At 30.8% G+C, this 22,055-nt stretch overlaps 3 protein-coding genes across 4 annotated transcripts; 1 reads left to right on the top strand and 2 right to left on the bottom strand.

Moving 5' to 3' along the window:
- Window positions 1-256: 256 nt before the first annotated feature.
- LOC114399967 (protein IMPAIRED IN BABA-INDUCED STERILITY 1-like) lies at window positions 257-6,661 on the bottom strand. Of its 2 annotated transcripts, none has more exons than XM_028362195.1 (9): window positions 5,959-6,661; window positions 4,370-4,654; window positions 3,371-3,688; window positions 2,874-3,101; window positions 2,582-2,679; window positions 2,167-2,278; window positions 1,735-2,067; window positions 1,195-1,237; window positions 257-821 (listed from the first exon to the last, which is right to left on the bottom strand). In XM_028362195.1, exons 1-9 carry the CDS (start codon window positions 6,280-6,282, stop codon window positions 811-813), a joined length of 1,752 nt encoding a protein of 583 aa, XP_028217996.1. In that variant the 5' UTR covers window positions 6,283-6,661; the 3' UTR covers window positions 257-810. The 2 variants fall into 2 exon arrangements, with proteins under 2 accessions (XP_028217996.1, XP_028217995.1); XM_028362194.1 differs by having other exon boundaries at window positions 1,735-2,076; window positions 5,959-6,660.
- Window positions 6,662-8,630: 1,969 nt separating this feature from the next.
- Window positions 8,631-10,117, top strand: LOC114398080 (SNF1-related protein kinase catalytic subunit alpha KIN10-like). Its single transcript, XM_028360218.1, has 2 exons — window positions 8,631-9,413; window positions 9,775-10,117. Exons 1-2 carry the CDS (start codon window positions 9,198-9,200, stop codon window positions 9,853-9,855), a joined length of 297 nt encoding a protein of 98 aa, XP_028216019.1. The 5' UTR covers window positions 8,631-9,197; the 3' UTR covers window positions 9,856-10,117.
- Window positions 10,118-12,288: 2,171 nt separating this feature from the next.
- On the bottom strand, window positions 12,289-13,871 carry LOC114399587 (ethylene-responsive transcription factor ERN2-like). Its single transcript, XM_028361791.1, has one exon. The coding sequence runs from the start codon at window positions 13,712-13,714 to the stop codon at window positions 12,455-12,457; it is 1,260 nt and encodes a 419-aa protein (XP_028217592.1). The 5' UTR covers window positions 13,715-13,871; the 3' UTR covers window positions 12,289-12,454.
- Between the last annotated feature and the right edge of the window lie 8,184 nt (window positions 13,872-22,055).

Here is a 22,055-nt window from a genome sequence, read left to right as displayed (position 1 = left end):
TTTACTTAAGTTAGAAACTACATATGCTTCATCATTCCATTATGTTAGGTTACCTTGGAATATGTTTATTATTATTTCCCTTTCATCACCATTAAGGCGTAAAGCGTTAATGAATTGGGATGTGGGAAGAAGTGTTTCACTCTCAAGTGTTTCTTTTTAAAATATATGAATCGAGCGTATGAAAAAGGAACTTTTGCTTCCTAAAAAAAAAAATGTAACTTTTGCAATGGTCTCAGAATATTCGGAATCATTGATGGTTTTAAAATAAGACCGTTCATTTTGTATTACAAAATTGGGGAGAATTGTAGAAGCCACCGCATTAAAAGGGTCAAACAGGAATGTTAGCTTTTCACTTCATGGGCATACATGTAAACAAGTCAATATGGCCTTAACTTCGCTGTTGTTGATTATCTGTGCTCCAAAACTCCAAATAGGATTTCCAAGAATAAGATATGTCAGAATACTTTTTCTTTGTAGTTTTTTTTTCTTCCTTTTGACTTTTTTTGTTAAAAAAGAATCTTACATTGAGAGAAAATTGGTATGTACCAGTGAAATTCAATCAGAAAAGTAAACCATTCTTAAATTGTACCATCTTCCATTTTGGCATAGTTACATGTGTATATTGTAATCCTATTTTTGAGTGCCAATCCTGTATAATAGAAGGGTATGAACAGTTAACCCTTGTGATCAAAAGGAGGGAAGTGCCACCAAGATGTAAGGAGAGGTCAAGTCAAAAACTAAAACGGTTCATAATGTTTTGTCAACCACCCTTGTAGTGATTAGCATTGCACCACTCCTGCAATCTTTGCCTCATCTGTTGTCTGTAAACAAGAAATTGATTTATAAGTACTCATTAGAAGTTAGTTCACTTGTAAGGTTGTTTTAGGCAAGAATAAGTTTTCATTCACCTCAAAAATGAGGCAGAAGTTGATCATTTATTCATTTGGCAAATGCTAATAAATGCCTTCACAGTATTGGTTAAGAACCTAAAAGGAGAAATTTTTTTATTGGGATGCATAAAACTGTTGTTTATGATTTTTTTTACACTCCCCTATAATTTCCATAATAAATCCTTTATCTTTTTAGTTCTTTAACCAAGATGGTTAGCAAGACCCTATTCATTTTCCTTTTTGGTTACACAATACTTTTGTATGCATGACATTGCCCCAAATGTAAAAAAGAAAAAAGTCTTACCTCTTCCAAATCTTGATTTACGAACAGCACGCCCTCGGTCGCCCTGTAAAATTTTGGTACAGAAAACAAGATGTAACTTGATACAAATAGAATATACATGTACTTTCGGCAGCACGGTAAAACGTTCATTTTCAGCTATTGTTCAAAATCAAAGAGGAAAATTTTGCATGCACATACATGTCATATGTGAAAATTTATTACATGATCCAAGACCACCATATATCCATGATCTCGGCTATCCTCCACGTGACATGTAACTGAATTTTTTAATTTATGAGAAAAAAATTAATAAAACTCGGTTATGTATCATGTAGAGATTGTCTGGGACCATGTAGTTCTAGATCATGTAATAATTTCCTCGCCATATACATCTATACATGTTAAAGTGTTAGTTGCCACTAGCCAAGCCTGAAATATGTCAGTTGGTGTTAACAGCAGGTGACATTTTTGAGTTTAATTTGACAATGATAACCTTGTGGTTTTGTATGATGAAGTGATCTAAAGCATTTTCTTATATTCTCTTGAGGATTTCATGTTTACCTGAGCATTCATCAGTTCTGCGGGATCAAAATCCATGGACACCCTTTGTGTGGTTAAGTCATATGTTCCTTTTGCAAAGTTTGGATCAAGTGCACTAATTTTGCTTCTTGATCCATCTGATAGAGTTGATGAAGCATCTTGCTTTCTCCTTTTTACCCATGTAAAGGTATTATTAGATCCCACACTATAGCCATTACCATTAGCAACATTCATTTGGGAGGTCTCAGACATAGCATCCATATGAGGCTTTGTATAATCTTTGTGCATGGCTCCTCCTTTTCCCTTAGTAAGATGTGATTTACCATCATCTCTACGAGCATTTTGAGAAATGTTCTGCATGTCCTTCACAGAAGAAGGTAAGATAAGTATGGAAAAAAAGTAGTGATCTAATCTTCAAGTGATGTAGTAGCATTCCACTGAAAAAAGGAGTACCTCTTTTGAAGTTGATTTGCCAAAATTGTTTGGATCTTGCAAAATTTTACTGACTCGTCTTTGCTGCCTTCTTGATGTTGCAACCTCTCTCATTTTACCTCCAGTTTTTTTCCTGAGAGTACACAAGCTATGAGTATAGATAGAAATGACGAAAACCTTCACTCTCATTGTTCTGCAATGTTTAGGACTCAAAAGGGAAACCTAGTACACAAGCTAGGTGGGGTTTGGGGAGGGTAGAATAGATGCACACAATCTTATTCTTGCAAATTTCATGTCACAAGGTAGCAATCTTACCATTGCATTAAGACTAGACCTCAATAATAAGATTAAAAGCACGAGAAAAATTCAATTACATAAACAACTATAATCATCATGGAAATTTTTATGAATAATAAGAAAGACCATAATAATTTACTTGGATGAATCTTCAATATTTTTTACATCCATTTCTTTGCTAGGAGGATACTTCGGCAGGCTTGATGCATTACAAGCATATGGCTTGGTGCTGAAATACTGTAAAGGGTATACCATGAAAAATAAAATCAGAAATCCATTGGGCAACATTAAGCAAACAACATAATAAACTAACATCTTTAGAAAGACAACCATGAAGTATATGCATAGAACATCAACTCTTTGTCACAATATAAAATCATACATAAGAATTCTTCTGAAAATGAAGGATACAAAATCAAACACAACTTTACCTCAGACATTAGGGCAGATGAGGCAGTCCCTCGGTTGCCAGAATCGATCGACAGTAAAGTCTCGAGTAGATTAACAGCAGATGCAGGAAAATCTGCACACCTCTCCCGAAGAGAGCTTTCATAATTAGTCTGAGGTTTAAACATTGTTGCATGAGGAAGCCTAGTCTTTTTCCAGAAGTCCTCAGGAGGAGAACCACACAGCTTAAAAATTTTGTGTAATTGTTCAACCTGTAGACTCAAGAAAAAAAAAACATATAACGCGTCAAAGTGCAAAAGTAAATTTGAGAATTAGTGTAAGGAATGAAACTTTGCATGGTTTGTGCTGTTTGTATAGTCCTTATTTGTTCTAATTTCAATTTACAGCAAATTCAAGCTAAGCACATTAATTTTCAACCAAGAATTTCAAACAGAATGAAATGTGTGCATCTCCACAACTCCACATTTGTAAATAAAAGTACTACATAGCACAAATTAAATACATTAATCATGAGGATTACCTCAGTTCTCCCCTTAAGGATAGGCTTCCCAAGAAAAAGTTCTGCAAATACACAGCCAACACTCCACAGATCCACAGACACTCCATAGTTGGTTGATCCCATCAAGAGCTCAGGAGGGCGATACCACAAAGTCACAACGCGACTTGTCAAATGATGCTTCCCATTTGTGTTAATTGTATTTGCTAATCCAAAATCTCCTATCTTGAGAACACCTTCATTGTTCAACAAGATATTTGATACTTTGATGTCTCTGTGCATGATGCCACGCATATGACAATGCTCAAGTCCACTTAATAGCTGTCTCATGTAACATTTTATCTGTGGAGGGAAAACAGCATACATCCATGTAACATCAAATGCATACAAGTGACCTAACTAACTTTGAACACCCAAAAATAAATGGAAAAGAAAGTAAAATAAATAAGAGTAAACAGTGTATACGCCAACAATTTAAATTTTAAGAGATTTTTATATTGTCATTCAATCACAAATTACTGTAAGTTTGTTTCTTTTTACAATAATTATCTTAAGAGTGACACTAACAATGATTTATGTTAATACACTAACAGTATAGAAATTAAACTAATAAAATATATAAAGGACTACAAACAAAGTTGTTTAGCATAATATGAATACTAAATCTTGTCCAATATATACATAAAAATGCTTAAATATGTTTAAGATATCCAGTAAATGATCGAATTTTATTTATGGGTTCCTAATAAAATTTTTTGCTGTTTTGGGTCCCAACTTATTGAAGCTTTAGTTTTTAGTCTCAAGTCAAGTAATAACGTGTATCTTTACAAGTTAATTTTCCGACATTATCAATTATTGTAATAGTATTACATAATCACTTAATTGAAGATATGAACTTGAAATAATGAAAAAAAAAAATCATTAGAAACCCATACCAAAATTTGATCATTTGTTGGAAACCTTTAGCCCAAATTTATTTCTTTTAATGACACAGACTTATGAGAAATGAGAAGTTAAAAAAACCTGTGATTCGGAGAACACAATATCAGGACGTGATACTAGGCCAGCAAGATCATGCTCCATGTATTCAAACACAAGGTATATGCTATTTGAGAGGCGAGAAGTGATTATGCCTTCCAATTTCATGATATTTGGGTGATCAAGCCTACGAAGGATTGTTATTTCTCTTGCCATGAACCTGATGCTCTCAGGTTGGAAATTGTCAAAGCGCACCTTCTTCAAAGCAAACATCTTCCCAGTTTCAACTTCACGTGCTCGGAACACACTGCTATATGTACCTTGTCCAATCTATAGAAATGAAAATATTGAAAAAACATGTCATTGATCCAAAGTGGCTTGATATAGCAAATTCAGTTTAGTACAAAAAAAAATGCAATTACTCATTATCATTGAAATTGTCTCTTGTAGCTTTTGTTCTTCAAACTATGGTTTGGGACTTCCATAGTGAAAAAGAAACACACCATAAGCTTAGCTCAGTCAAGTTAGTTACATTTAATAATTTCACATTTTTAGTAATTAAATGTATAATACTTTTATAACTTAAATTGCATATAACCTTAAAGTTCTTGAGTATTTATTTAATTTTTTGTAGAAATATTTCAGCATTCCAGAATGATTTAATACAGGAATTGTAAAAAAGAACAAAAAACAAAAATAGAATGACAACAGGAAATCACGACATTTCTTATAATACAACTGAAAAACTTCAAAGTTGACAATTTCAAATTTCAAAAAACAAATTGTTCCTCCAATGCTATTTGGGAGAAACCACCTTTCCTAATAGCTCCAGAAATTTAAAAATTACAAAACACTGTCAATGAATACATAGTATTCATAGAATAATTAATCTCTCTAAAGTTAAACAATGTATGCAATAGCCAATAGGTATCACCAGTCACCAAACAAAACTATACTTTGGCTGGTTTTTATACTATTCTTTATCAAAATTGAAATTTCATCTAGATAACTAGTGAATGTAATACTATCATCATAAAATGTCACAATGAATGTTAACATTAAATGTTTCCTCTTGATAACTCACGTAATAGATATAAAAAAAACAGGTCATAATAAACGTTAGCATTAAAGGTTGGCTTTAAGTAAAAAGTACTTTAGAATTTAGATAATAACACTAAAAACATGAGAAATTATTAGTTTATTACATAGTTCATGAGCATTATGGTCTCGGATAACTTCATATTCATATTACACGTAATTGAGTTTTCTTAGCTTTTTCTTATGAAACAACTTATAACATGTCAAGAGAAAATTAGTCGAAATCATGAATACGCAATAATTTTTCCTTTTCTAATTGAGTTTTATTAACCTTTTTCTTATAGAATAACTTAATAACATTGTCACTTAAAGATTAGTCGAAACCATGAACACCTTAGGACCATATAATAATTTTCCCTAAAATCCAAGGTTAAAACATCAAAGTTTTTTTTTTTTTTTTTTTGTCCACGAGTGCAACGCAACAAATGCAACAAACCATAATGTGACCGTGACCAATATTTAAAACCTTATAAAAATCATAAAATACTGCACCTAAAATGATTTTTCATATACACAATCTAGTAGTAGTATAGCACCTTTTCCAACTTTTGAAAAGAATCAGCTTTGAGAGGGATCCATCCTTGAATGGCTTCAGCTGCAGTAGCTGTGAGCCAAGGAGGCCAACCAGCAGCATTCTGTTCAGCCTCCACATGCTTTGGAGCCAACCCAAGCCTGAAGCTGAAACCCCCACTACTACTCTTTGAATTGTTCTTCTTCAACTTCTTGTTGTTCCTCTCATTCTCTGACCCTGTTTTCGATTCCAGAACCGTCAACCCGGAATGTCCCTCCGCGATGTTCAGCACCGCAGGAGACGGAGAACAAGCTCCGGCAACCGCATTCTTGGAGCTTATGCAACCCATTTTATTTATTTATTTATTTATTGTTTATTTAGTAAGAAGAAGAAAGAATTGGATGATGTTGATGGTAGGGGAGAGTTTCCCCTACATTACCACTCCCCAATGCGGTTGCTGCACCCAGCAAGAGGGGATTCAGAAGAGAGAATGATGATCAAAAATCAGAAACAGGGGCATTTGGAATTGCAGCAAAAATTTGCAGCTTTGTTCCTCCCCTGTTTCTATTTCTTGTGTCTCTGTTCCGTGCAATTCGATGCAACCCCTTTTGGGTTTTTGTTTTCCCAAGAGGGTGTGCGAGACGCACGGGGAAAAATGGTGGCTTTGTTGTGGAACAGAGCAAAGTGAAAGAACAACCCCCTCCCTCCCCTGTTTTTTCCTCTCTCTATTCCCCTGTTTTCTCTCTCTCTCTCTCTCTCTCTCTTCCCCTGTTTCCGGGGGGAATGGGGGGTAGGAGGAATTTTAAATGCCAAAAGGGAAGAGGAACAGAAATTCGTGGGTCAGAATTAGGTCATGTCTTTTTTTGTAGTTGAAAATTGTAAGAAAAAAGAAATTGGGGTGTGACAGTTTGAATTTGGAGGGTGTGGTGTGGGTTATGATTTGAATTTTCTGTTAGTTGCTTCCAAGCTTTGGTTGGAAATGACCAATGAGAGAATGGGGTGTGAATGTGATATGTGATATGCCATGCAATGGTGGCAGTGGTTGTAGCCAACGCCTCCACTTCAAGCACGATCATAGAAAATGGAGGATAAAAATTTAGTTGCATGTGTTTTTTTGTTCTTATTCTTTAATTTGGTTTATTACTCCTAAGTTTAAATTTAATTAAAAATATAAAATATGTTAAACTGTAATTTTTAAATTTAATATAAATAATGTTATAAAAAAAATTTAATGATTGTCCGTCTTTGTCAAATGACAAAGTTAAAAGCAAAAGATTAGAATGTATATGGTAAAAAAGTTAGATAATTATTTTTATGTATAATATTAATCATTAAAGTGCCTATTATTTAAGTAACTGCTAACACATTATTATTAACTAAAATTTATTGGAAATGACAAAAACTTGTGAGTCTCACTCATTGATTTTGTAGTTTCCAATCAATTTTAACTAATAGTGGAGAGTGTATTACAAAGATTGTGTTGGTAGAATTCATTTAAAATGACAATTTATATACAGGTTGCATATGTAACACCTTCAATCAACAAATCTGATGCCTCACTCATAAGAGAGATGGAACCAGTTCGGGACAATTGACATCTAATAATTATTTCCTTAAACGTCTAGGAACCATCATGGTGATAGTAGTATAAATTAAATACACTAAGCTGGAAAAAAAAAAGCTTGTTATTGAATCACATCCAATATGAAAATGGGTGTTGCTAGGTGCACCCAGCATTATTGTTGGTGCACCTAGCGCTTAAGATAAAATGACAAAAATATCCTTGATCCGTAAGTCTTTTAAGTTGATTCGTAAAAGGGTTACGGATCAACTTGATCTGTAAGCCTTTTACAGATCAACTTAATCTATAGAAACCTTACGGATCAACTTGACTCGTAAAAGGCTTACGGATCAAGTTAATCCATATGTTTAATATCAACATATGAATCAACTTGATTCATATCAACCTTACGGATCAACTTGATTCATATGATTTACGAACCACCCATACGCACACCTATCACAAATACAGAAAAAAAACACGGATAATTTTGGTATTTTTTAAAAATGCTGGTTGCACCCAGCAACACCCTATAAAAACAACTATCAAGTAAAACACCGCACCAGAAGCCCAAGGGCCCATTTTCTCTCAACAGAATCCCTTGATAATCCATATACCCTGTGCTGTGGTGTCCAACAACTGGAGAAGCAACTTCGCCGGAATGCATACGGTTGAAACCAGAATCCTATGCAGTCACATATAAAAGCAAAACTAATAAGCCTATCCCATTCTAAGAAGACAAAAATGTAATTTATGAAGCCCAGATACTCCAAAAATGGAAAAGTATCAATGTTGCACCCGTGTTGGATACCAATACTCTTTGGATACTTCCTGATATGTATCCAAAGTATCCAATCTTTTTTAGTTATTCCCATTCTAAAAAGACAAAAATGCAATTTATGAAGCCCAGATACTCCAAAAATGGAAAAGTATCAATGTTGCACCCAATACTCTTCGGATACTTCATGATATGTATCCAAAGTATCCAATCTTTTTTAGTTATTTTTTCAACTTTTTTCTAGGCTACTTCTCAGTACTTCTTGGATACTTCCTGATACATATCCAAAAAGTATCCAATCTTTTTTATTTGTTTTTTTAGTACCCAAAAAGTTTGCCTTAAAACCTTGTGCAGCCATGCTTTCCCTCATGTTGCGAGAGGAATTGGAGTAGTTACTCCTTTATTCATTCTTTGATGAGAAACAAAAGGATCCAAAAAGGGCTGAATATTTGGTTTATGTGCATTCCAACCTTCGACTTTTGTCTAGAAAAGATGAAGGGTATATTTTGTATAAAAAAGGAGAGACAAGTTTGTGGGACATTAGTGGAGATATACAGGATCCACTTGATGATGGTGCTAGACTTCTTAAATTGGCAAAATTGTCTCTCTTGATGAACTAAACTTAGAAGCAATGTTTTTTCTCTTCTGAATGATGGTAACAGAAAAGAGAAGAATGATAACATTACTATTAGACAGTAATTTAGTAATGATGCTTTTGAATTGTACACTATTGCATAGAGTCAATACTTGTTCTGAGTTCTACCGAAGATGCTTTTATTGATACAGTTAGCCAAATTTCTCCATTATTAATAGTTGCTATAGAAATACTGAATATTCTGATGTACTTGTTTTGACAGTTACTTGTGACTGAGGTCTTTGTTAGTTTGTTAACTTGTGATAGTCTCGAGCCCAACCGCGTGAAATAATGACTGAGGTCCTTAAAGCTCTACAAGAATTAAATGTTTGTTGGAAGAAGATTGGACACTATAACATGAAGTGCAGATGGGTTGCTGGCACTGCTGGTCATCATGAAGGAATGATTAACAATTCTGTGCATAGTAATCATTACTTTGGGAATGATTCGTGCATTATTGAAAATGAAGCTGTTTCTAAGTCAAATGTGGTCAAGTTTGAAGTGCAGGTGATTATCCTGATAAGCATAATATCTATTGTGCTTGGATTCAAATGATATGTTTAATTACTGGCTTAGTAGTATCTTTTTCATTGTTTTAAGATAGTGGAAGGATCTTCGGACTATTTCCCTTCCTCCCAATTTTTGTTTTGTTTTTGAATACTAGACAATTAGAGTCATTCTTTGGTTCTTTGGGTGTGCAATATACTAATCCTTTCATTGCAATGACTAGTATGCTATTATTGCATATTGCATACATTTGGCGAATGAGATTTTCTTGAATGACTAATTTTTATAGATATTGGGTAGTGCTATTCTTTTTTTTTTTTTTACTTGAGCATTCTCAAACTCATGTTAATTTCTTTGACAGCTTTACAAAACTCGTGAGGAGAAATACCTACTTGATCTTCAAAGGGTCCAGGGCCCACAGTTTCTTTTCTTGGATCTTTAGGGCAGTCTTAATGAGTTATGATTAGCCAAGTTGCTTGATCCAAGTGGTATGTATTGCTATGTGATGAGTTATGATTAATCAAGCTGCTTGATCCATGTGTTATGCATTGCTATGTGATATGAGTAAGGTGGGTTGTTGCTTTTCTACCTTCATGGCATGTTGCATTTCCATTTTAGTCGAGACAACTTAGAAATGGATTAGGCTGAATGTTAATAAGTACACTTAAGACATTGGTTTAGGAATTAAAGTAGAAACTTTTAATAGAATAGTATCAAAAATATATATTGTGTTTTTCAATATATTTTTTTTTTGTTGATTCATCAACCAGTGTACATAAAACATTTAGTAATGTACTGCTTGCAACACAAAACGATTGCTGAAAAGGTTTCTTTTTTCTTTTTAATATTGGTAGGTCCGGGGATAAATTGTCTAAACTGATATAGAAATTAATTTAGCAAAGAAAGTGAAACGGTTATTTGCTTAGTGATTAATGTGGTTATGCATTAGGTTGTTTTGAATTGCAGTGTAGCCCCGTAGGGAAGAAACGATGCAAAAAGTAAAGAACAATACTACGTAAATGTAAAGGCAAATACCATGTCTCCTCTTTTATGAAAGAAATAAATAACTAATTTATAAAATAATAATAAAAATATTTATATTAGTTAATTTAATTAATAATATGATATATTTAAATTTTATTCTAAAAATATCTACATAATTAAATGATTTAAAGAATTAATATATTTAATAACACTACATAATTCAAAAGATAATTTTCCGATTAATATATGTGACTTTACATTATTAATTAATTGGTCGATGAATACATCTTACATAGATAATGAATCCGTGTCTAATTAATAGACTTTTCAATAAATTAAAAACATAAAAGAAACTTGATAGTTAATTCATTAAAAAATTGTATGTTTCTTATAATTAGAAAGAAAATTTTCAACAAAAAAAGGAGAGAAAGAAATATATATTCTAATTTGTTTCTTATATAAACAACAGATATAGTATTAACGAATGAGATGATTTGGTTCTTTTTCGTGATTCCCTTCGTATCATTTAGCATTTTTCTTTAATTTGTATTACAGATTCAGGCACAATTTCAAACCAAGAAAAATAATGATTGATTGGATAGATAAAATTTAAGGGGTTTGATGATAAACATTATTGTTAGTAATTACTATTTATGTTATTTTTATAAGAAACAAGTTATAGTACTTGTTTCTTATAATAAGAAATGAAGACAGTATTTAATAAGTGAACGGTATACTTTTTTAAAATAAAAAAAAAACTGACAAATTATGTGGATATTAAAATTACTATCAGATTTAAAATAAAATAAAAAAACTAATCGGTCTATGGATAATATGATCATACTAAAAGCAATATCATATATATAGCGATATGTTAGTTTATAAATTGGTATGGCATCATAGTTTGTTCTATAGGCTTTCACATGAAAGCAAAACATAATAATAATATTTTAACATGAATTTTAATCATTAATGACTTAGAAATGTTTGGTCTCAACTTAATGTGTGAATAAATTAAGTTACTTGAACTATTTTATTAAATTCATTTGCTTAGCAAAAATAAAGAAACACTAAAAACTAAGCTCAATTATATAAATGAATTAATTTTGAATTTTGTGCATTTGGTATTAAAAGTTCACATATAATATCGAAGCATGCATTTATTGAACAAAATTTGTAATTTTAGATAAAAAAAAGACAAAAATAATAATTTACATTTAGCTAGTTCTTATATAAGTTATATTTTATCAGAAGAGTTGTAGTTTTTATCTATGAATACTCGATCTCTACCTATTATTGCTTCATATTTTGACATACACTTACACAATACTAAATTAATGGATTTATAAAATACATTAAGCAGAGATTTTATAAAGAAAGTTATAAATGAATTAAACAAATTAAATTCAAGTTCTATAAATTTTTTAAAACAAGTGAAGTTTAAACTTTAAATTTGACTCATTCAAATAAAAGTTTATTTGGGTAAGCTTATTCAGAATGATTGTTAGGAGAAGAAAATAAAATAAAAATGAAATAAAATTCTCCATAAGATAAAAATCACTTTTGCATGAGTTAATTTATAAAAAATTGTCTTATATAATTTCTCTAAAAGAGGAGAGAACTTTTACAAATTAACTAATGGAAAAACTAATTTTAACTTTTGAAAAACTGATGCAGAAAAATATACTTTCATCTTTGTGTTGACAAACATTATAGAATGTTAATGATAAGAAAACTTTTCGCAAATTGCTGGGATTTCAAATTCAATATCTACAGAGTTTCTGTTTGACTTGAATGATAACAAAATAAGAACTTTGACACAAGTTCAAATTATGAATGAAGTAAGAAAAACTTCAAATTCAATATCAATACTAGCTTCTGTTACAGGTTCTAATTCAATATAATGTTACTCATTGATACTAGGAATTATGAATGAAATAAGAAAATTTAAATCATTTCGATTAGCAGAAGATATTACTTCATGCTTACTACAAAGTCTAATGTTACAACATAGTTGTTCTCAGCATAACTAATGTTACAGAAAATTAATGATATTCTTAATTGAATGAACCATTTTCAAGTAAGTTAACAAAGCAAATAGGAGGAAGATCAAGTGAATTCCAAAGTAACAGTTCCCCATCAACACTTGAAGAATCCATGTCAGGTGATGTATGTTGGTGTTCTTGTTCCTTTTTCCTATCCATTGTTGCCATGAACTCTTTCTCCTCCTTATTCTTCTCAAGCTTGTTTTTGCTACAAGCCATTTGAAGGCTTGTTAATTGATCAGCTAGTCCTCTTCCCTTCATGTTTCCGGATTCAAGTTTCAACTTCAAGCATTCAGGTATTCCATTGAAGGCATAGAGAGAAGCTGAGAACTTCCTCTCATAAGTCATTCTCTTCATCACAGCTCTAAGCATTGAAGGCTCATCATCGTAGTTCTCATTCTCAGGCTCCACAGGCTCCTCCTCCATCTCTTCAGCCATCTCAAAGGGAGAATAGTAACTAGGTGGAGCAATGTTGTCCAGAAACCTAAAATCATGGACATCCAAATTAGTACTTTGCACACCCAAATCATTTCCTTCTTCTTCACTGTCCTCCACTCCTGAATTGCTGTCATTGCTTGAAGTCTGTGGTGTCACATTGCTTGATTTGTATTGCAATTGCATATCCATTTTTGTCCCACCATCTTTTTTAGTTAAGCATGACTCAAAGCTACTAGTAATGTAGTCAATTTGTGCAGTGTTGTTGATGAAGTCATTGTTGCTTGTGCTATAATCTTCAGGGTCATTGAGGAAATCAGTGAATTGGTCAATTGAGAATTGTGTTGAACCTTCTCCATATGCATCAACTTGTTGGTGGTGTTGCATTTGTTGGTGGTTGATGAGAAGTGAGGTGGACGAGGACGAGGACGAGGAACAAGCGTTGTTGTTGTTGTTGTTGTTTCTTTCTTTAAGCCTTTGAAGGAGGAGATTGGTTATCTTTGAGGAAAGAGCTGGACTTGTGGAGGATTGAGAGCAAGGCCAGAAGTTAGTCCTCGTGTTGGCACCGCGAAGCAAGCAAGCAGCCTCATCATAGGCTCTTGCAGCTTCCTCAGCAGTGTCAAAAGTTCCCAACCACACTCTTATCTTCTGAATGGTGTCTTTGATCTCAGCCACCCATCTACCTGATGGCCTTTGCCTTACACCAACAAACCTCTTCCTTGCTCTTTGCACCCCTCCAAGTGCTGCAGCTTGTTTCATCATCTCATCCCAACCCAAGGTTCCCTCACATAGTTCTCCCTCTTCCACCACTTCAACAACCTTTCTCTTCCTTGCCATCTACCCCCTTTGAACTCTTTTTGTTTCTTCAATTGGTTAGGCTTATAAGCTGATTCTTTAAGGGTACTAAGCTTGGTTTGTTTGGTTAAACCCTTAAACTTATAAGGTGAGTATTAGAATTTAGAGGACACTGAAGTTTGGTTGCTATGTTTTGCCTTAGCTGGTTGGTGCTTTTATATGTGGTTTAAGGAAGTGAGTGATCCTTTGAACTAGTTGAGTTTTGGATATGACCAAGTCACACTGATTAATTGGTTTCATATATTTGTTTCTTTATGATTTCGGCTTCTATATCCAAACATTTGGCGGTTTCTCAGGCTTTGTAATTAGTGCAGCTTGTTTTGACTTGGCCAAAGGGTACATAGATTTATTTCTCTTGTGAGATCTTGTTTGAGAACTTCAGCATATTCTATACCAAAGTGTAGGCCTGAATTGGTCATTACAACTTCTTTTAATCTTTTCCATGTGATCCAAAGCTAGCTACAGACTAAATTATTGTGATCTATGATCTTTCTTTAATTTCAATTTTTATTTTCTGCCCAAATTCTACCACTTTGTCCAAGGCAAGAAGTGAAATGTGAGACAGAGTTTCACACTCAGTTGCCAAGAAAGACACCAACAAAAACAACCCGAGTAGCTAAAACCTATGGGCTTATACAGAAGGAACTAGAATACTTGTCCATCTACTGTTAATGCTTGGATTTTACCTTTATAGTTTGATTTTTATATTTCATTATCAACTCTGATTTCCCATAACTAGACTTGTTGGTAGTTTATGAACTTTTTCTATGTATCCGTTCATTTATGTTTGGTCTAGCCAATAGAATGAGAGTTAAAAACAAAAGTACATTGAAGATTGGTAAGTTTAGGAAATCAACTAATCAAGGCTCTTAGATACTTATCAACATTTTTTTAATCCTAGTCGAGAATGAGAGATATCTTTTAAGGTATAAAAATCATTTAAGAAACTGATTTCTTTCGACTGATACTCGTTTATACACATGAACTTGAAAATCAAATTTCTAACTATATACTTAAAGAACATGATTATTTATCAATTATATCGCACTATATTATACTATATTAGTTTTAGATACTTATTAACTAGCAAACAGAAATATTTACTCAACAGTAATAGGAAAAGTCTCTTTCATACGAAAACAAGGTCCCTTCATTATTGTTTATCAATCATAACCATACAAAAAACCTAACTAATGTTTTGTGTTCGTCATTGATGATGAATGTCAAGCAATGCGATTCCCCCAATGCCCCACCATGGACAACATGCCAAGTCTAACCCCACTTGAAATCTTAAAGAATGTGATTTTCTTCAAAAACTTTTTGTAATGTCGTCATCAAGCATTGATTGATCAATTATTTATGTGATCACCAAATATTTTAATGTGCAAAGCTTTTATGGGATTTTCGTCATGCAGCCACCAGAGATGGTGACATTTCTGGACCAACATTGGAATCATCTTCTTGTGAAATATTATCGATTGATGCTCATAACATATATCAAACATCAAATGCAAATAAAGCAAAAACCATGGCTAATTTTACAGATCTAATTTTGCATTTCTTTAATGAAATTTAATTAGAATACAATGTACTAACAGTGTTTTAAATTGTCACTTAAGCATATAAATTGTTATGCATAATAAAAATGCTATTTTTTTTGTAATAATTACTTAAAAATCATAATTATATCTAAGGTGATTTCTCATTAATTAATAATGTAAAAAAAATATACTGAATATGTATTAAAATCAAAATTTTGGTAATAAATATTTTAATTCTATTTTACCCTTTAAAGCTTGAAGTTTATTTGATATATTAAATCATATATAGATTTTTATAATTAAGAACTATTAATTTTTATAACAACTAATTTAATTAAAAGTTGTGCTTGGAAAATTCTAACTGATTGAATTTTTTTATAATATATAAAAATTTAACTCTTAAAACTTGAGATTTTCATTAAGCTCAGCAAACCTTTTGTTCTCCATTTGAGATCATTTCATTTGCTTTGACTTTCTAGGAATCTAATATTGTCTTGATAAGAACAAACGATAAATGCTGAAGAAAAATGCTTATAGTCTTATTATAATAATTAATAGTAATTAATTAATTAATTTGAATGATGGTGACTTGTGAGAAAACGAATCGCACTGTACCGTTACTTGAAATGATACGCAAACCAATTTTTAAAAAAAATGTTAAAATGACGTGAAGATGAGACAAATTTGGCCTTTTTCGCTGTTTACTAGTGTTTATTTTATCAACACATTGATATTAACTAATATCTTGCCTTTGAAAAAAACTAATATCATTGCTTCCTGTTTACATTTTAATTCTTAATACCATTCTTAAGCCATCACCTAAAGCATCCTACAATATTTAAATTCATAAAACAGAAGAAATTTTCCTAAGAACGAGTTTTAGAGTTTTCGTAATATCTTCTTTAAGTGAAAAAAAAAGTAGCATCCGGCATAATTGGAAGAAATCCTCTAACAAGGAATTTGTTAGAAAGCCCTCATCTATTAAATGCATATTTGGTTTAGTTTATAGAATCTAAAGATTTGACTAATTCACATGTTTAAAATTTTAACCAATATAAAATAAATTTTTAAAAAAATGCGTACTCCTCTTTTAACTAAAAGTTACCATAAGCGAGCGTTTATGTGTTAATAGTGGTTAGAGAACAAGCTAAAAACATGATGCAATCCTTATATTTTAAAGTTTAAATTTCCTTTTACATGTTTGGATTTATGTCTATCTATTATTAACGTTCATCAACTTAAAGAATGTCCCTTGCTTTTGTGTCATTTTGACACGATTTTACCATGTTAAACACACACTAATTAAGAAACTCTCTTAATCACACATCATTTATAAAAAAAAATCTTGTTTAATACGATTTTTTTGTATAAAAATTCATGGAAGGCAATTGTAATTTCCATTTTTTTTATCTGTTCTTGTGGGTATTCATGAGTTTCATTTTTCTTCAAATTGTAATCTTCCAATTGCTTTTAATGACTTATAATCTTTGATATTCAGATTTCCAAAGCCAACCTCATTCATGAGCTTAATTTTCTACCTTCTTTTTTTTTTCTTGAATACTTCTTGGACAATAAAAACATATTCTCTAAAAGAAGTACCAATTTGGTTCATTTAATTTGTACTGAGTCTGGTAGAATCTGAAATTGTCTTAGTAGCAACTAATGTGCAAGTCAGAGGAAAAAACAAAAATATGAAAAAGAAAAGGAAGACATATAATTGGAGAGTTTGCTTCCATCAACAATCAAAGGAGACAAAGTCCTTCATATAACGACAAAGTTTGCCTTTATGTCCTTTATTCAAATTTTTCCTTTGATATTAACTAACATCACTTTCTTTCTCTCCCTCTATATAATCATCCTATTTTTTATCCATAATATTGGCTCACAAGTCTCAATCACCAAAAAAGTGTATGTGTCATATAATTAAGAAAATAATTGAAGGAATAAATTTTCACTTTTTTATTAAAACTATTGTTAACAACTTTCTCAAGAGTGCGCCTAGCTATAGTTTCTTCTTCTTTTTTTAATTTTTAATTTTTAATTCTTAAAAATGAAGAACAAAACTAGCAGAATCAGAATATGCCTTCTTCTAGCGTACATGAATGGCTAATTATGAGGTGTTTAATTATTCTTTTTTTTTAAAATTAAAAAAAAAAACATCCATCCAATAATCGCATATTAAGGATGAGTTTTGATGTTTCTAACGTAAAGCTATGCATATATTTACTAATAATTCATATGTTTTAAGAAGAGATCAATTACAATAACTATTATAGATCTCCTGATACTCACGGATAAAAAAAATAATAACTACATGAACAGTCAAAACTTAAAAAAAAATGAAATCATAAATTGTTGGATGAATATAAAAAAGTTACAGTTACATATATCAAAATTAAACCTTAAATTTAACTAAACCGTCAGAGGAAGATGCCATTGATTGTTGACCAACCTCCCCTTCTTCCACGTGGAAGCCTTTTAACGAATCAATTGTCTCCATTTTAGTAGAATTGTATTCAAACATTGTGAAAATAGACAGAGTTTCAAAAAATTTCTTACGGAATCAGATTTGATTAATATATGAGTGTGTTTGATCAATTCAATTTCATGTAGTTTTTTTATGACTGAATTTTATATATATACAACTTTATTATATATTTCAGAAAAAAACAGTGTTGATATTATTTTAGCTGAAACTTGTATAAAAAAAATTATTGAATTAATAAATTAATTTTAGAGAAATAAAAAAATGTTAGGATGATGTGTAGAAAGATACAAACTTAACCTTTATGTTATTTATTAATGTTTTAATTTTCATTTTCAATCATACTAAAAAAATAATGATCAATAAGGGAGTTTGAGTGATTAATATTAAACTAATGTTAGTGCAACAACCTCTTTATTTATTATTATTTTTTAAATAGATTTCTAAGACTATTTACATTACATAATTATTTATGAGTTACTTATTATAATTTTGTGGGTCTTACCATTTCATATAAATTTAAGTATTTTAAATAAAAATTCACTCTTATGCTAAGATTACTAAAATAAGTGCTTAAATTAATTTTATGGATCATATACTTGAAAATATATTATTTATGATATAATATTATTAAGCGTGCAATGATTGCTTATAAGCAATTGCTATTATATAAACATCTTCATATTATATACTTCAATAATAAATAAATAAATTAAGTAATTTTATTTAATATTAAACAACTCATGTAAATATCCCATTAAAATTCCTCTAAGCAATCAATCCATATCTAAAATTAATAGTTTGAATTCAGATAAACTATGTTACGGTAAAAGCCAGCTCACTAGGGTCAGTCTAGTTGGGTTGTGTGAAAGATGAGGTGCTTTAGAGTTTTAGGTTACTTTAGGTATTGAAAATGGATTTTATTTGCATATAATAAGTAAAATATGTAACAATTTCCTTGGTGAAATTTAAATAGGAATAAACATTAATATTAGAAATCCCTTTTACAATAGCTAGAATCCAATGACTATCTCTAATTTAAATGATTGTTAGGCTTGTATCATAAATATTTATAGAGAAAAATCTCAATCACTAAATAGATAAAAAAAAATCTTCTTAAGGATAGTCAAGGCTCAGGAATCATCAATGAAAGAGAATACGCATACACGTACACATACACAACATTTAAAAAAAAAATCCAAATTTTATTAAAATTCCTAAATCAAAGATTCATGGGTTACATAAAAAATCACCTAACCCTAACATAGGTTTTAGCTAGACATAAGCAAGGAAAGATAAAGAGGAAGAAAGAAAGAACTTCCATTAACACTTAAAAATATGTGAGCTTCCACCCTCTTTGTGTCCATAAAACTCTTGTAGAAAGAGAGGAAGAAAACTCAAGACGACAACCCCAAATTATAGAATAAGAGAAAAATATGTCTAATTCTATATTTTCTAATCATTTCATATGAATAATCAACCCACAAAACACAAAAAAACCATAAGGTGGGCTAGCTTACTCAACTCACCAACTCGTCTTATCTCGCTAATCTAATAAGTTATCGATGAGTCGAGATGGATTAATATGACGCACTATTATTTTTTAATATACATTATTAATGTCATCTTTTCCCTAATTTCTTAAGTATAGGGTTTCTATTTTCAAATTCCATTTCGTAAATTGTAATCTCATAGCACAAAAAATACACACAATACAGTACAGGGAATTGTCTTTCCTCGTGCTTAAGCTCTGCTTTTCCAAACACAACAGAAGACCCTGTTAAAGTTTGCATTTGTGCTCACATTCAATTTCAAGCAAGCTTGTGGCCTAATGTTGTGATTTTGCTCTTGTGGTTACATTAAATTTCTTTTTTTCTTTTTTATTTTGATGAGGCAGTCTACCATCCCACCCATTTATGGGTAGGTGTTAAGACAATAGAATCAAATCATTCATGAGAAGAGCCAATTTAGAAATAATTCTAGTAAAACTGTCAAGTCCTATTGTAACCAATAAGAGAAAATCAAGGAGTAATATTAGAAGTCAATTCAAAATTTAGATCCCCTGTACTCTATATATATGGAATATATGTATGCTGTGAATATTAATATGCAAATAATATCCTAGATTAACTCTCTCATTAATGGTTTGATTCTATTATCTTAATAATGTGCTACAACTTTTGATTTACTCATAGTAAATAGGCCAATCCGTTTGTACCCCTTTTTTTCATGAACTAGTGGTGAGTCGGGTCAAAATGAACTTAGTTGGCCTGCATTACCACCCTTATTGGTTTTGTGTACAACAAATCTACAATTTAGTTATCCAACTACTTCACATATCATGTAAGGTCCAAACATAAATATATTGTCACTTCATCCGAGAGCATGCTCAATTTTTTTTTTTCTTTCTCAAGTTAGTACATGTCAACTCTCACGAGCAATTAGTTGATTCTTAACCAAAACTTTACTTAAATAATTCTCTGTGTCTCTCTTATCTTTAAGTTGGGACTTTACAATATTTACCTCTCAACTTGAGGGGAAGCATTAGTTCAATTAAGAGTTTGTTTAGTTCGTTGTAATAAGTTATATTTATTAAATCAACAGATATATATTTTATATATAAGTTAAATGTATCAAAACTAAATGAAATTTTCAACAATAATTCATATTCTCTAGATTTTTCCTTCAATTAATATCATCTACATGAAAACAAAATCAGTTAATGTTTTGGATGGGGCAAAAACGTCAATATTCATACTAATTAATAAAAGGCGCTTTTTATAATTGTTAAAAAAAAACATCTCCATACCTCAGTTTTTTATTTTTATATATATACAGTAACACATGACCCACCAAATGGTAGCTTGAAATCCATTATTAGACTAGAAACTAGAAAGGAAAAAAAAAATCAATAATCTCTGTCAACAGTCAACACTTAAATTTGTGGCAAAAATTTGATCAGATTCAAATCCATAAAAGAGATGGTTGAGCTATACTATTGGCAATATGGCAAAGTTTTGAATTCTGAGCTATATATTACTGCACGAAATGAATCGTTAACGCCAAGTATAATACATGAAATTTTTAATGCCATTGTTAGATTAATTAATCAGTTGGAGCTTCACTGCTTGACAAATGAAAGACAATAATAACTAATGCCATGCAAGATACACGAGTCAGTTACTAAGCAAGCAAGAAAGAAAACTTTCACGGTTTGTTAATCACATTTCATTTTGATTTGAAGATATAAGATTCATTTGATGGCAAGTAAAAGGTGAAAGAAGAGAAAGATAGGTGATGGATTTGAATTTTCTCCTCGACAAAAACTAATTAACTAACCAGTAACATTTGCTGATAAAAATATTTCAATTTGATTCTCCAAGCGAGAGATTCACTTTTCATATACAAGAGTATATAATAGTTGATACTTAGAACATCAATAGTTATAATTATAATTATAATAAAATAAGAATATACGTACATGTATGACTAACTATGATATAGGGCAGATTTCATCCAAAAAGTATTATAAAAAAATTATCAACAAATGATTGGTTTAAGAATTATATATTTGATTTTCTTTATAAAAAAAGTTTCAAATTCAAATTTTGTGTATGAAAAGTATTTTCTAACAACAATGTTTATCCCATGATATTGTAAATGTTATATGATTGACTAAAATATACTTATGGTCTAAGAAAATTAACTAGGATTAACTAGTTACATTTTGTATTATTGGTTTTTCAATTAATAGTTAAATCAATAAATATTATTAACAAAATCTATATCCATCTATATATAATATTAAATCTCTTCTACAAGTTGTTGTATGACATCTTTCTGAATTTTCATTTTGTAAATTCCTTTAATTTATTTCTTCATTTATTTTTCATTAACCTTTCATTTATTTCATCTATATGTTTCTTGATATTTTTTTTATTCTTTATCATATGATGTTTTTTAGTTATTTTTTAAAAATAGCAATAAAAAACAACTTTTAATAAATTTAAAAAATCTGATATATATATATATATATATATATATATATATATATATATATATATATATATGAAATTAACAAAAACATGGAAAATAATAATAAAATGATATATATTGTTGAGGGGTCTACTTCGACCAACATATCAACGTAAGTGACAAGGCCCTTTAGTTATATTGACAAATTATGCCTTTATACAATTTATTTAGTTTCTATCATCTCTTTCACATAACTACCGCCACAAGCAAGCATCAATCACCAAAAATGTGTGCGTGACATATGAAGAGTAAAAAACTACAC

This window comes from Glycine soja, chromosome 19 (genome assembly GCF_004193775.1).
Source record: "Glycine soja cultivar W05 chromosome 19, ASM419377v2, whole genome shotgun sequence".
Lineage (NCBI taxonomy): Eukaryota > Viridiplantae > Streptophyta > Magnoliopsida > Fabales > Fabaceae > Glycine > Glycine soja.
This window is presented reverse-complemented; position numbering and strand designations above follow the sequence as displayed.